Here is a 16,365-nt window from a genome sequence, read left to right as displayed (position 1 = left end):
GGCTGGTATGTTTGCGTCATTGCTGCAGGTACAAGTGAGCTATTAATGTGTAGTCTTGTTTCTGGGATTGGCCTTTTGAGTCTAGTGTCAACACCAATCAATCTGGTCATCATAAAGCAGACAAATAAAAATAAAACAGAGACATAGCAAAAATATGAGGCATGCCAAAATCAACTGTAATTATGCAAGAAAAAGAAAGCACGGGTGAGCTCAGCTGTGTCAAAAATCAATAGGCCAACAGATTCTGCAGAGTTCTGTAAAAAGCTATTGTGAAAAGGTGAGATAAAGATGACCGGGCATTCCTTCATCATGCAGTATGACAATGTTATGTCAGCCAGTCACGTTCATTTGTGCCTTCAGATCCTACCGGCCTCCGATTTGGCAGGTTAACTTATCTTTGGCAGAAAATTAAACCTGCCAAATCCAAACACACTGCAATAACTACCAAACAGTTTTTTTTAGGACAGGTTTATTGATGGGGCAAGTAAAGTGTCTGTTCAATCCAATTGAACATAGCTTTCACATCCTGAAGACCAAACTGAAGTCAAAAATGCCCCAAAACACAGAAGAACTGAAGATGGCTGCAACACGGGCCAGGTAAGACTTACCAGGTAAGACTCACCAGGCAAAGACTTTCCAGGTAAGACTCACCAGGTAAGACTCACCAGTAAGACTTACCAGTTAAGACTCACTATGTAAGACTCCCCAGGTAAGGCTCCAAGCATCTGGCCCTGTGTCTACACTGTAAATCGTAGACTCTCGGCATTCATTTTAAGTAAGAATATGCAACCAAGCACTAAACATGACGATGTTATTGTAAGTAATGTTAAACTTTCTCAATACTTTTGGTACCTTAAAATGTGGGCTTTATGTAAATAACATTCTGAAATTTGTAAATGTTTCATCCACTGTGGATTAAATTAAAGCTGACAGTCTGCACTTTAAATCCATAGTCATTGTATCATTTCAAATCCAAAGTACAGGAATACAGAATTAAGGAAATCAGCAATGTGTCACTGTCCAAAGTGCTTCTGGAGTTCACTGTCACTCTCCACCCTGCCCGAAGTTAACGGTCAAAGACCAGAAGATCTCTATTTCCAGACATACATACAGTCAACTCTAAGACCTAGTTAGTTAAAGCTAATGTTGACAGTCAGAGACAGCCACTGACCCAATGACCCAGTTTACCGCGGCCAACTCCACGTGTCGCCTGGAGACGCTGGAGACTCTGGAGTCCGATTAAGAGGATGACATCCTAAAGATTATCAGGAATGCCTCCCAAATGGGGCCCTATTCCTGGTACAGCACCCTCCTATAGTCTATGACTTTTAAGTCTAGAAAACATTTAATTTCTTAATCATTGTACCTAAACTGTATGTGTGAACATGTATACGCAGGGCCTAGCTGTAAAAGGGACCTTGGTTTCAGTCTGTGTTCCGTGTTGAAATAAAGGTGTAATAAAGTTACGCATTCCTAAGGGAACAGCACATTCTGTTGGGGAGACATTCAAGATATCAGGGCTTGGTGTGGAACCCACAGAGGAACACTGAAACATGAGGTCCGAGAAATATTTCAGACTTTCATAATAAAAAATATATTTAAAAAAAGGGGAAGATTCAACCTCTTGGGGTGGTGTTTAATTTCTGTGTCAGGTGGTCTAGTTCAAAGCCTGACAATACTGGTTAACTTTTTACTCCACCTGTCTGACAAGGACATTCCTCTCTGTGGAAAGGGGACAATACAGGGACATCATTTGCATCTCCATCTCTGTTGCTGTCCCAACACGTCCAGGCATTGACATGTTAACAGTGCCTGATGCAGGTGGCACGGAACACGCCGTAATTATAACCTGTTATGTGTGCATGGCCTGTGCATGTGCAGATTAGAAGGAGCTGGAGGGAAGCCAGGGGAAGTCTTAGTCGGTTAGCGTGCAGGACAGGTCAGAGATCTGGGTCTCCTCTTGTGGGCCAGTGTTACAGGAAGCACCGCCTTGTCTTCAACTGAGCTCCTCCCCCTCTTTCCTCTTCCTCCTGCTCCTACTCATGGAATGGTTTGGTCAAAAGGTGGAACCAGCTCAGTAGGTCAGTGTTAGAGGGGACATACTCCTCTTTTTCTTCCCTTTCCTCCTCTTCTCCTGGTTTCATCCTTTCATCCATCTGGGCTTCCACACTGGGTCAACCAGCCTGCTGGTCGAGGCTAACATGTAGCCAGTAGCCACAGGCCAAAAACTGTTTGAGTGAATGTTGTTTCCATGTCATTTCAATGACATAAATTAAATGTAGTTACATTGAATCATCGTGAAGAACTGAATGGATTTCCATTAAGTCGTGTAAAGCAATTTGGGGATTTATTTTATTCCACTCAACATTTAAACTCAGTCCAATGAAATGCCACATATCGTTGTTGATTTCCAGTTGGATTCCCATCAAACCAAAAATACCAAAATATAAATTGAAACCGGATGTCAAACTGATGTCTGTGTGTGATGGGTGAAGGCCAACTGGATCGTACGCCACAGGAAACCCACTCGGTTGGGTGGCATTTGCACGGCGTTTCAGCACCCGACCTAGACGGCAGCGTTACAAATAACCTTCCTGGGGCCAAGCCTCCGTCCCAGGAGGAACTCACCCAGCACACGTGCCTCCAAGTCCATAGCTCAGCTCTGGCACCTGCTCTGGGAATATGGGTCACAGTCAGAACTACGGACGTACTAATTCGAGGGTAACCTTAATGTTGGACGATCCAAGTGCCCAAGGATGTTTACGGGGCCTGGATGGTGTTTGTTAATGAGGCTAGTGTAATTCTGGATGGACGGGTTATCACCCTGTTTTGTAATGGATGCTTGGGTGCTGTCGGTTGCCTTGGATAGGGGTGATTTGGGGAGATGTATAGAGACACAAATGTGTAACATATCTTTTTTATTTAACATGAAAAGGTCTCATTTGTGTTGATGACAATCATTGCACAATAACTAAGGTTATTGAAAAACGTACAATTTGGGGCATAGTGGTGGAACTGGGGTTACTTTCAGGTTTAGGCATTACCAGGCAGGTTAACGGTTAGGTATTTGGTCTTACTTAAGTTTTGGCAAAACATTTTGGGTAATCGTGGTTAGGATAAGGTTAGGGTCAGGGTTTGGGTAAGGTTATGGTTGCAGTTAGGGTGAGGGTTTGGGTAAGGTTATGGTTACAGTTAGGGTGAGGGTTTGGGTAAGGTTATGGTTACAGTTAGGGTGAGGGTTTGGGTAAGGTTATGGTTACAGTTAGGGTGAGGGTTTGGGTAAGGTTATGGTTACAGTTAGGGTGAGGGTTTGGGTAAGGTTATGGTTACAGTTAGGGTGAGGGTTTGGGTAAGGTTATGGTTGCAGTTAGGGTGAAGCTTAGGGTTTGGGGCTAGGGAATAGGGGACATGGATGTCTGGGTCAGGGTTAGGTCTCAAGTCTCCACAAGCACAGAAAAACAAACGTTTGTGTGTATGTGTGAGTGGTCGCTGACCCTCTCCCATCCCTTCCTAAGTCACCCCCTAACCAGTCCCGGGAATGGATCAGCCCTTATTTGCATAAATTGCATGTGACAGAGTAGCTGCCCCAGCTTCAGAATAGTAGAGCGGACGTGTCTGTATGAGGACTAGAGAACACACAAGACCGGAGCAGACTGCGTGCTCCCTGGACTACATCGACGTACTACGGCTATCGGAGTCTTTACTACCGATTGGATACGGATTGTGAAGCTGCTGGACTATTGAACTGAAACAGAACAGCATAATGTACTGTGCTTCCTATCCAGTCTCTGCCGGGACGAGCAGCAATAACATGATGTATTGCTACAACGTCAAATCGGTGAGTGTCAACCCACTCTAGATGAGAAGTGTAGCCAACCTCTGTGAATGAATGTTTTCCTTTCATTCCTCGTCCTTAACACTCTTGCTAATCTATTGTATTACTAGTAATATTTTTACCGAACTGGCTGCATTGATCCGTTTCTCTTTAATGTATATTATATTTATTGATGTTCACATTTTTGCTATGTAACAAGACACATTTTTATGTATTTCGTCGTTTACTGACTTACCAGCACTCCAGCACCACTTCCAGTGACATCTGGTTTCCCATGCAGTGGTGGTCAAAGCAGATAATTTATGGCAAGAGTTCATATTAAGGCACACTATGTACCAGAAGTATCTACTACTCATACTATTCAGGGTTCGAAAAGATCGAATGGCACCGAATAGTCCTTTGTCCCAGTGGCAATAAGGCTTCTGGGTGTTTTAAACCTCCTCCAGGACCAGGGGACTGGATTTGTAAAGTGTCGGAAGTGTACCGAGCAGACGTATATAGTGAGGCTTGAGGATGAATCATGGAACTAATATGAATCTGACTCATTAATTAATTTACTGTCAGTCTACGTGTGTTTGTTGCTGTTTTTATGTCACTATTCGCTGCCGCAAAAAAGTACCTGAGAGCTGTCCACAAATAATTTTACAAAGTTTTCGAACACGAGTTAAAATAGTTGAAGTTACTTCCAAAATATCTAAGTTCCCTCACAAAAATAGTGCATTTGCAGAAGGCATAGTTTCAAAGTAATCAACGTCTGTGTCACTTGTTATAATGTACTCATAAGACATGGAATTATACATCTACAAAAGATGCGAAAAAAATATCATTTTTATATTAACCCCCTTTAATACATAATCAATACTTACACTCTAAACGTATTAATACTGTTATAGCGTAATACAGTATTGACACATCGATGTTAACCACGGATGTTTACCACTAGTTGCTGGTCCATAGTATGTTTCCACCGAATGTCAGTCAACACCATTGAGCCTGTGCAGACTTCGTTCGTGTCATTACAGGAACTGGCCCTTTTGATTTGCCGAGCACCCAAAGTTATTACAGCCCACATGTGTGTGAGGGTTAGTAATGGGCACAGATGGCTGTGTGTCTCGGAGGGCTGTGAGTGTTTTATGGGGGTTTAGGTATGTGAAGCTATTCCTCTTTTTGGTTAGGGATATGTGTATGCTGAGCCAGACTGGGAATAAGAATAGTACTGGGTTTAAGAATAGTACTCTTAATAAGAATATTACTGGGTTTAAGAAAAGTACTCTTAATAAGAATAGTACTGGGAATACGATTAACACTGGCAATAAAAATCGTACTGGGAATAAGATTAACACCAGGAATAAGAATATTACTGTGAGTAAGATTAACACTGGCAATAAGAATAGTACTGGGAATAAAATTAACACCAGGAATAATAATATTACTGGGAATAAGATTAACACTAGCAATAAGAATAGTACTGGGAATAAAATTTACACCAGGAATAATAATATAACTGGGAATAAGATTAACACTAGCAATAAGAATAGTACTGGGAATAAGAAAAGGTCTGGCAATAGAAATGGTATGTGTCCTTCAGTCTGCATTTTTTTTACTTCAGACAACTTCCTAGTGTGCTTTCACTGTGACCGAAGTCAATGACTTTGGCGGAACAAATTATTGTATTACTTAATTTTTATCGTGCAGGTTTTCAAAACGTACTTAAATGTAATTGGCCATTTAAGTGGATATGAATGGCGATGCTTCGCAACACATAAACGCTCTGACCATGGTCTCTAGGAGCTCTTTCAGATGGACCTGAGAACACAACATGCGTTATATATCAGCCTACCATTGCTTTGACGTAAAGCAGATTGCTGCTGTGATCTCTGTTTGATTTAGGCCTTCTCTGTTTTAGCACTGGTCCCTGTACAGCCAATTACAGGCACTATCAAAGGCGGCTTTGATCTCGAGGAGAGTAACTAACTACAACCAGACCCGGACACCAGACACAGACGGGAAAATTGGTTGCATGTGGCTAAAATTAGATTCGGCTTCACTATAGGCCAAGTGCTGAGAGAGTAGTTTGTAAATACCTTCCTCTAGGAATAAAAGTAGTAGCGTTTTGCAATGCAACTTACCAACGGTGGTTACTTTCTGCCACAGCCTCGTCACATTTCTGTTCAGTAGCTATGGTAGATGCCAACCTAAGTAGAGACACATGTCAAACATGTTAACATGTGTCTACACTTGTCTTCACACATGGGGAGAATCCTCTCATCTTCAGCGACGCACTGATTGATGGACCTTAAATCAACCAAGTACTAAACGAGAATGTCACGCCGACGGCCCGCGCGCTCACGCGCTCGTGTGTGTACGTGCCTGTGTCTGTGTGCACGCGTGCGTGTGCTCTTTTGGGAGTGTTGTTGGGGGACAGCAGGGGATTTCTGGGGCAGAGTGTGACCATTATTAATGGGTCACCTGCTTCGTTCCATAGAGAGAGGGGGGGGGGGGGTAGGGGGAGAGAGAGAGGGGGGGAGGGGGAAAGAGGGGGGTTGAGGGAGGGAGAGAGAGAGGGAGAGAGAGAGGGGGTGAGGGGGAGAGGGAGAGAGAGAGGGAGAAGGAGAGAGAGAGGGAGAAGGAGAGAGGGGGAGAGGGGGGAGAGAGAGAGCGAGAGGGGGAGAGAGACAGAGGGGGAGGGGAGAGAGAGGGGTGAGGGGGAAAGAGGGGGGTTGAGGGAGGGAGAGAGAGGGAGAGAGGGGGTGAGAGAGAGGGGGAGAGAGAGAGGGGGTGAGAGAGAGGGGGAGAGAGAGAGGGGGTGAGGGGGAGAGGGGGGAGGGAGAGCGAGAGGGGGAAGGAGAGAGAGGGGGACGGAGGGAGTTTGTGTGTGTGTGTGTCCTGTCCCATGGTAAGGTGGACAATTGGCTTTATCCTCCACCATATGCTGCACTCGGAGGCTTAGGCGGGGCTGCTGACGGCAGGGGATCCTGGACCAGTCTGCTCCCACTTCCCAGTGTGGAACCAATGCCAGCCAGGGTCAGAGCTGTGTGTAGGGGCAGGGGGGTCTGTGTGTGTGTGTGCTCAGGAGGGATTTTTAGAGAGAGGGCTTGTCTGGTTTGTTGCTATTTGTCGTCGGGGGAAACGGTGCCTGTCGTCGGGGTAACTGACACCCCATTGATGTTTTTTTTCATTTCCTGACAGACATCACAGAGATGGAGGGGGTGCAGGTGCAGGGTTGGAACAGGCAGTGTACGCGTGTGTGCGAGCCTGTGTGTGTGTGTGTTAGTGTGCGAGCCTGTGTGTGTGTGTGCGAGCCTGTGTGTGTGTGTGTACGAGCCTGTGTGTGTGTGTACGAGCCTGTGTGTGTGTGTACGAGCCTGTGTGTGTGTGTGCGAGCCTGTGTGTGTGTGTGCGAGCCTGTGTGTGTGTGTGTGCGAGCCTGTGTGTGTGTGTACGAGCCTGTGTGTGTGTGTGCGAGCCTGTGTGTGCGAGCCTGTGTGTGTGTGCGAGCCTGTGTGTGTGCGTGCCTGTGCGTGTGTGTGTGTGCATGCCTGTGTGTGTGTTTGTGTGCGTGCCTGTGCGTGCGTGTGTGTGTGTGCATGCCTGTGTGTGTGTTTGTGTGCGTGCCTGTGCGTGCGTGTGTGTGTGTGCATGCCTGTGTGTGTGTGTGTGTGCGAGCCTGTGTGTGTGCCTGCCTGTGTGCGTGTTTGTGTGCGTGCCTGTGCGTGCGTGTGTGTGTGTGCATGCCTGTGTGTGTGTTTGTGTGCGTGCCTGTGTGTGGGGTCGGGGGTGGGATTTGTAGGTTCAGTAGTTGATATGTTGTTGTATATATTTTGTATTACCGGCGACCGTTTGCTGGGGTAGATGAGGTTGCTGTCCTTCGCTGGGTGACAGCAAGGTTTCATCAAAGCAGATTTACAAATCAAAGCGGATTTAGTTTTACACCCCGTTGTCAGAAGTTATGCCCACAATCCACTACTACCTTTTTTTACAATTCTTGTCCAAAGCAACATATCTGTCCCAATCTTTAAGACAAGACCCGGCCCTGATCACAATTAGGGCAATAGGACCCCCCCCCCCCTTCCTTCACTCCCCCCTGGGGAGTGTGGTGATGGGGAGGGAATGCAGTTGCCTAAATCCGGATGAAGAGGTGCGTGGATCTATCAGCTTAGGGATTACCACCATGGCTCTTAGTGGGCGTCAGCACCCTGCTCTGTTTTCATTGGGAGCAAATCATGAAACACTGTCGCTTCAACACTGTAGGGTCCTAAGACACACTGGCGTTTGGGGTTAACCTGAACACGTGGTTTACCGGATAAGCCTATCCCTTGGAAACCAGGGATGACTAGGTGGCAGTCGTGACGTGATGCCAGTGTTAACCCCCCCCCCCCCCCCCAAGTGCCTTGGGCTCTGCGGAGAGACAGGACACACGTTTAACATCCCATCTGAAAGATGCAATGTCCCAGTCTCCTTGGACCAGAGGGGAGAGTGTCCCTTACAGACACTCCAACACCACTTCTAGCTGTATCGGATCGCCTACCCAGGGACCGACCAGAACCCTGTTTAGCTTCAGGGTCCAGCAGTGGTATAGCAGTGTGCTGGGCAGCTGTCTGGCTGAACACTGTATATAATCATACTCATGTTTTGAGTCTCCGTTTATGTCTTTTCAAAGTAATATCTCTTCCAGTGATGAGGAAATCAAACTTTTTAGTCATCTGAAACCCACCAAACACTGTGTGAACGTAGGTCCATTCGACTTTCCGCCCACTTTCAATTTGTTCACAGATGTGTTGAAGTGTATTCTTTGTTCTTTTCTCAAACCACCCACAGGCCAGATTGGACGGCCACGTATTTGACTTCCCTGTCACAGAAGTGTCAATGTGCTCTCCCCTCTTCCTCTTAAGGTCTATGCCCAATCCCCGAACCACGACAACATTAACCCAGACTCCTCCTCACACCCGTCCTCCAGAGGTCCTGGCGGAATATACCCAGGCAACTTCTTTGCCGAGCAGCAACAGGTCCCCAACAGTTCCCCTGACATGTGGAACACGTCCTCCAACGGGATCAATCCGCCCGGCTACGGGGGCATGGTGGGAGGAGCTTCAGCCCACCTATCAGGAAACTATGGCAACATGCAGCCGTCACAGAATCACATGGTAAGGTCTCCTTAATGAGTTTTGTTGTCTAGCAACACAGCTGAAAGACTGAATGCTCAACTTTGAAGTGCCTTGCACCCCGAAAATATATTTTAAGCTAGAGTTTAGACGTGTAACGTATTTAATGGTTGGTGCTCAGGTATATTGACCTTAACCCTCATCGACATGGTTCTCAGGACAGCAACCCTGGAGCAATGGTTTGAGTTTCAAGGGCCTTGCTCAAGGGCTTAAAGAAATCCTTTCCACCTAGTCAGGGATTTGAACCAGCAACTTTTCAGTTCCCAACCCAGCACTCTGTCTGCTATGCTACCTTGCCACTGGCGACACGGACTCAGGTGTATTCTTGCTTTTGCTTTGCAGGACTATTCTTCCCATTCAGTCTCCCCGGATCATGTGAACAGAGGTCTTCCCCCCATGTCCACCTTCCACAGGACCAACCCCGCTGTGTCTCACACGTCCGCCAACAGCCCGGCGAACAGCTGCCAGGGAAACCCATCCCGCGGGTCTCAGACTGGAGCCACCCTGGGGAAAGCACTTGCTTCTGTAAGTACTGGCACTTCCAGACAACTATGGTATAGTATCAGTTTGTTCTGAGCTTTGTTTCCTTTCAATTCAGTCGATTCTCAAAGTAAATTGACGTTCAAATATGTCCTACTCGGAGGGCAGATTTGGAATTGGGATTTCAAATAACTTCCAAAATTGAAGGGATTGAAAGGGAAATTAGCACAGCTGTTGGACAGAACAAAACCAAGCTCTCTGACTGGAGCAGATGACCCTGGGAGTCATAATTGGTATTCTGAAAGGTAACTTTCCATTCTGTTATTCACGGTGCTCAGGACAGATCCAAATTAACGGACACAGAGGCCTAGCTAGCTGCGACAACAGGGCTGGATAGCAAGCCACTGTCTATTATTATTATTACTATTATTATTATTATTATTATTAAGTACCCAAACATGGGTAGAGCTGCTCGGTCTGCTGGGCTGTTTATTAGCCCTGTCTGACCAGGGGTGTGTCCAGGATTGATGACTCAGCTCGGGTTACGAGCCCCAGTCCAACGTGAAGCGGTGGCCGTAAAACAACACAGAGAAACTGTGCCTTTGATTTGATGCATGAGGTTGGTTCTCCCTTTCTCCCCTGCGTCTCCTCCTGCCTGCACCACTCCACCTCTGCCCTACTCCCACTAACTCCTCATTCACCACCAACACGCCTCCTCCCTCTGACCCCTCCTTAACCATGACTCCTCCTTCCTCTGACCCCTCCTGTTTCTCATTTCCTCCCCCTCATCTCCTCCTTCTCTGTCTGCTTTCAGATTTATTCTCCTGACCACACCAGCAGCAGTGACAGCTCCTGTACCCCAGACAGGTCTCCGTCCCCCCACGCCCGCCCTCCATCTGGCCCCCCTGCTGGCCAATGGCGCTCGTCCGGTCCAGCCTTGCTGTCCCCCAGTTACGAGTCCTCTCTGATATCACTGGTAAGAATCTGTATCTGTGATGCAGACATACAAACAGCCTGTACCTATTCATACTAATAGTCACTAACTATTCATACAAACAGCCAGTACCTATTTATACTAATAGTCACTTACTGTTAATACAAACAGGCTATACCTATTCATACTAATAGTCACTAACTATTCATGCAAACAGTCTGTACCTATTCATACTAATATTCACTAACCGCTAATACAAACAGCCTGTACATATTCATCCTAATAGTCATTAATTGTTCGTACAAACTCTCTCTACCTATTAATTCAAACAGACTTTACCTATTCATGCAAACAGCCTGCACCTATTCTTTAGAAACATTCTCCCCCTTTTTATACAGTCTCTACCCATTCATACAGTCTCTATGTATTCATTCAAATAGTCTCCAGGTATTAATACATTTGACAGAGACCCTCTATGAATACCCACACTCGTTCTATCATTCATTTTGTCTTATTTGTTTTGTGAATGTTGGTCTTGACACTCTTGATCTGAAACAGGTTATTTTATTACATGCTCAACCACTGCAAACTTCAACCAAACAACTCTCTCCGTATCTCTTGTTTCTTCATTTCACCTGACCTCCTCTCTCATCATCCATCTCCTGCCCTCCTCTCTCCTCATCCATCTCCTGCCCTCCTCTCTCCTCATCCATCTCCTGCCCTCCTCTCTCCTCATCCATCTCCTGACCTCCTCTCTCCTCATCCATCTCCTGCCCTCCTCTCTCCTCATCCATCTCCTGACCTCCTCTCTCCTCATCCATCTCCTGACCTCCTCTCTCCTCATCCATCTCCTGACCTCCTCTCTCCTCATCCATCTCCTGCCCTCCTCTCTCCTCATCCATCTCCTGCCCTCCTCTCTCCTCATCCATCTCCTGCCCTCCTCTCTCCTCATCCATCTCCTGACCTCCTCTCTCCTCATCCATCTCCTGCCCTCCTCTCTCCTCATCCATCTCCTGCCCTCCTCTCTCCTCATCCATCTCCTGCCCTCCTCTCTCCTCATCCATCTCCTGACCTCCTCTCTCCTCATCCATCTCCTGCCCTCATTTTTCTCTTGTTCTGTTTCTCTCTTCTGTTGTGTCTTCCTCCACGTGTCCACTAGTCCCAGCTGGAGGACCGTTTGGACCGGCTGGACGATGTGATCCATGTCCTCCGTAACCACGCGGTGGGACCCCAACCCAGCCTGCCCAGAGACCTCCCCAGCCTGCCCAGAGACCTCCCCAGCCTGCTGAACCAGGCCAGCCAGGGCCATGGCAGCCCTGCGTCCCTCTTCGGTCTCACCGGCCTCCCTCCGGCCATGGTGAGGACCACCTGTTGGGCGCTGGAAGGGTTTCAGTTTCGGCGTCTGTTGTGTGTATGGCAAGTGTGTTAGAAAATGCTTTTAGTTGCTGTGTGCGTGTGTGTTTGTGCGTGTTTGTGTGCGTGCGTGTGTGTGCGTGCGTGCGTGTGTGAGTGTGCGCATGTACGCATGTTTGTAAATGTGTGTCACTGAGCCATGCACTCCGACAATGGCATTTATATTTTCCACAGGAGGGTTATATTTGTCTTCAAAGGACAGAGCGGAACTAGGTTGAAAACTATGGCCCAGCAGGGAATATAGAGTTCAGCCTGGTCCTAGAAAGTTTGCCTGTTCTTACCAATTCCGTTGCAATCGTTGTCAGGGAACAGCAATGGAGTTGACAGAACAGCAAAAACTGATCTGGGATTTACACAATGACACTCTCATAGCAGAGTGTTTGGTCTTTCCTTTCCAATATAGCTGTAGTGGATATCCTGACAGGTTTGAGCAGTGGGACCAGCCCTACTATGCTACGTACAGTGGATATCGAGAGCTTTTTAAACTAATCCTTGGCTTTGGAGGAGATATTACATTTATTTACTCACTTTAATTTCCAGGTAAAGCGTGTCAGTTGAAAATGAATAAATCCTGAAAATAATCTGGGGCATGTTTTTCGAAGGAGTTCGGCGGGAGTTACAAGGGGGGGATTTGGATTAAGATCCTCTGTGATTAAATTCATTCTGTGAGAGAAACAGGGATCTATTTAGAGATCCAGGGATATGGGATTTGGTGACCTATTTGTCATTAGAATGCAACAAGAAATGTGCTAAAGTAACCAAATGCTGCATTTGCCCATGGTCTTCATTTCAGCTTTCTTGTGTGTATTCCACAGGTGGACACCGCCAATCTTAACAAAAACATCCAGCACCACCCTGCGTCACTGCAGAGCCGTTCGCAAAATCAAAATGGCCTCCCCGTGCCGGCTGGGGTCCCGGCTGGCCCGGGTGGCTTGGAGCTGAAGCTGGAGGGCTTAGACAGAGAGGAGCAGTACAACCTGCACCACAGCCTCCACGGCCAGGACCACAGGCCGAGCCACAGCTCTGACAGCCTGAGGTCCGACGAGGAGAGCGAGTCGCGCCGGACACCAGGAGGCAGCATGGCCAGGTGAGGACCACGGAATCAGTGGTGTCTCTCTTTTTGCCTCCAGCCTAGGCCCAGGTCTTCCACTGAGTAGCTCTCTGTCCATCTATTTAGTGTTAAAAAACTGATACTCAATAAAATATAAAACATAGTCAGATGAAGAGATTATCCATTGTTTCATTCCAACACATTTTCTATGCAGAATAAACACACACGTGATACTGTCCAAATTCTAGGACAGTAATGGACTTCAAGTATAGACAGAACAGCCACATCAGGTTCATTAAACATTCCACAGGAGGGCCACCAGAGGGCGCCACAGCTCAGTGTTTTCTCGATCCTAAAACCGTCCTCTCTCCCCGTTCCACAGCAGCATCCACGAGGACGAGGACAACCTGAGTCCGGAGCAGAAGGCAGAGCGTGAGCGCGAGCGGAGGATGGCCAACAACGCCCGCGAGCGCCTGCGAGTCCGCGATATCAACGAAGCCTTCAAGGAGCTGGGTCAGATGACGCAAATGCACTTGAAGAGCGAGAAGCCGCAGACCAAGCTGCTGGTCCTTCACCAGGCGGTGGCCGTCATCCTCAGTCTGGAGCAACAAGTCAGAGGTCAGTGGACAAACACCCGTACTGAGCTACTAAAGAGTATCTCTAGTGCCCAAGAGCCGGTCCACTTTTTAAAAGCGGTTTAAGAGCACTACTGGCTCCAACAAGCTATGGAAGGGTTTGGTAATAAGTTGTACTGGAGCGAGTGGAACACATGGAGCTGGCAAAGAGAGGGTTTCTGGGAAATCATGATTGTAAGGCCTCCAGACAGCCTCACACACTGCTGTGGAGAGTCCGTGATCTGGGCTGCGTATGATCCTCTGTGTGGGTCGGCAGGTGGTGTCTGGGCAGGGTTTATTCCCTCCTCCGCTGTAAGCTCTGCAAAAGATTGAGAGACAGAGAGAGGGCAAGATATAAAGCACAAGAGGGGGAAAAAAGGAAACTTGAAAGAGAGGGGCTGAACATGTGGGACAGAGAATCCAGTTGCCAGTCAAAGCCCAGGACCAGACTGGGGGGCGGGATGTTTAGATTAATGTCTTATCCTGGTTCGCTGTCGTGTGTCGCCATGCTAACGTTGCTCTCTGTGTGATCTGTGACCCGCAGAGCGTAACCTGAACCCCAAGGCTGCCTGTCTGAGGAGACGGGAGCAGGAGAAGATGTCTGTGGGGTTCACTGACTCCCAGGGCCTCCAGCATCACCCTGGCCTAGAGGCCACTCACCCCATGGGACAGGATCTTTAGGCATCGACTTAGGTACAGTACAACGTCATGCTGGGAGTTGTATAAGGGACTTCTTGTTTTTTCCTACAACTACTGCTACAGCTATTACTACTACTAGTACCATTAATACTACTGCTAGTAAAATGAATACTACTACATTTACACTACTGGGCAAATATATTGGCTTCAAATAACTCACAATAGTCTCTGTTAGTAGAAATGGACAGTGAAGTGTTTGGTCTCCACAATTCAAAAATTTCAGAATTAAATCCCTTTAAGTCAGAAAATGAACAGAAATTTGGATTGACACCCTAGACTCAATATTTTGTAGCACAGCCTTTGGACAAACAAACTGCATTAAGTGCTTCCTCTAGACATGGATGAGCTTCCTGCACCTTTGCACTGACAGTTAGGCCCACTCTTCAAACAAACTGCTTAAGTTCTTCATTTAAATGACTCATTCCTGTCCACTTCAGGACAGGCCAATGTTTGGTCTTGAACCATTCCTGTGTACCTTTTGAAGTGTGTTCATGGGTGCTAGAGGCAAAGCCATCCCAAAACATCATGGTACTTCCTCCATGTTTGACTGTGAGGAAGGTGTTCTTTGGTTCAGGGAGACTTGCTACAGTGGCAGGGGCCTTAAACCTCTTGATATCATTACAATCCATGGAAACCAGAATATCAGCATCTCTGGAGATGGACTTGTAGCCTAAATACTGTCCATGTGTGACTAAAATCTTGTGTCTGACCTCCTCAGATGATTGTTTGGTTTTCTTCTTTCTCCATGCTCATTGCAGTACACATAGAAACACAAAACAGGAGAATTACTCCTTTTCTCTATGCAAGAATAGAGAATGGAAAATATTTATTCAAGAAATTCAAGAAATCTATTCAAGAATATGAAGTGCAAGGGTGCAAGGAAGTGCAAGGGTGTCAATATTTTTGTCCATTTATATTGTTTATATTGAGTCAAACATTACTTAAAAATGTTCTCTCTTTCTACAGATGTAGTGTGGAGAGTGATTAACCTGAGAGTGAAAGACCATCCAGTGACATTCACTGTTCTCTATAGGACACAGTAGTGAAGAAACAGAAGGTCTCTATGGATGGAAACAATGTTCCAGCACCCAATAGCCACGATAGTGACACTTTTCTTCTCACCCTCCTGATCGATTTTGACTTGTGCCTAAATTGACTTGTTACTGACCAATGCATTGTAACCAGCAAATATTTTGTACCATATGTTTTATATTTGTTATATACAGTGACAGAAAAATGTACAGTTAAGAAAATACAACAAGTCTCCTGTAAAACCATGTTTCTTTCATATTTGTACTCCATTCTCCCATGTCAGCATTAATCCCTGAAGGGTGATACAAATTAAGTTGTTGGTGTGCGTGGGCCAAGTCATTTCTTTAAGCTTTGTGCACTTTTTGGTTAGGCTATGGACGGATTCATACTTTTAAATGTTTATAGTTTTTATTGAAAATATTGATTACTTTTTCGTACATTTTTGTAGTTTATCTTTTCTACAATTAATAAGTACATTTCTGAGTATCAGATTTTTCATTTTAAACGTGTTTCTTCAGAAGTATTTTTGTCACATATTTTACTAGACACTGTAAATAATTATTATCAATTTACTGAACAATCCCAAACTTACTGCGGGCCTATATTCAGTTATGTAAATGTATGTTGATGAATGTCACCTATGATGTAATCTACAATAAATGCAAATCTTATACAATAATGTCCAGTATGTGTACAGAACGCCTGTTAATAAAATGACCCCTTAACAATAAATGTTTTTAAGATATCAGAAGAATTACTTATTTCTTAATACTTAGTCGAATAATGATACCAACGAACAGATCTTTAAACTAATTGCACATACAGTGGTTAGGGTAACTTGGGGAATACATCCTCCTTAAGGGAAATCTATATTTTCTGATTCAAAAAAGCACTGACTGCTCTGATTTTCATATGAACATATTGACTATAGTCAGACAAATATATTTAGAAAAGAAATATTGGGCAGAACAATTATATTCAATTGCAACATAATCAAATACCAAACTATGTAAATGGGGTGTTTTACCTCACTATCAGGGCAAAATGTCCCTCCTATGGGGTAAAATGCCCCCTGGTTTTAAAAAAACCCAAAATTAAGATGTATTCAATATTTAGGAGTTAGAATCATTCTAGCGCATAATAGC

At 45.8% G+C, this 16,365-nt stretch overlaps 1 protein-coding gene across 1 annotated transcript; it reads left to right on the top strand.

The window, feature by feature from the left end:
• Positions 1–3,548: 3,548 nt before the first annotated feature.
• Positions 3,549–15,965, top strand: LOC105018350 (transcription factor 12). Its single transcript, XM_010883690.3, has 9 exons — positions 3,549–3,838; positions 8,728–8,979; positions 9,340–9,522; positions 10,292–10,453; positions 11,571–11,768; positions 12,640–12,911; positions 13,258–13,493; positions 14,034–14,182; positions 15,155–15,965. Exons 1-8 carry the CDS (start codon positions 3,764–3,766, stop codon positions 14,168–14,170), a joined length of 1,515 nt encoding a protein of 504 aa, XP_010881992.2. The 5' UTR covers positions 3,549–3,763; the 3' UTR covers positions 14,171–14,182; positions 15,155–15,965.
• Positions 15,966–16,365: the final 400 nt, after the last annotated feature.

The sequence above is a fragment of the Esox lucius genome, chromosome 19 (genome assembly GCF_011004845.1).
Source record: "Esox lucius isolate fEsoLuc1 chromosome 19, fEsoLuc1.pri, whole genome shotgun sequence".
NCBI classification, from domain to species: domain Eukaryota; kingdom Metazoa; phylum Chordata; class Actinopteri; order Esociformes; family Esocidae; genus Esox; species Esox lucius.
Note: the sequence above shows the minus strand (reverse complement) of the source record. Positions and strands in the feature narration are given on the sequence as shown.

Excerpts from the sequence above, each read along its gene's own strand:
- LOC105018350 (XM_010883690.3), top strand. The coding sequence starts at position 3,764 with ATGTACTGTGCTTCCTATCCAGTCTCTGCCGGGACGAGCAGCAATAAC. Across the intron at positions 8,980-9,339 it reads AGCCGTCACAGAATCACATG|GACTATTCTTCCCATTCAGT; the intron begins GTAAGGTCTCCT and ends TTTGCTTTGCAG. Across the intron at positions 9,523-10,291 it reads TGGGGAAAGCACTTGCTTCT|ATTTATTCTCCTGACCACAC; the intron begins GTAAGTACTGGC and ends GTCTGCTTTCAG.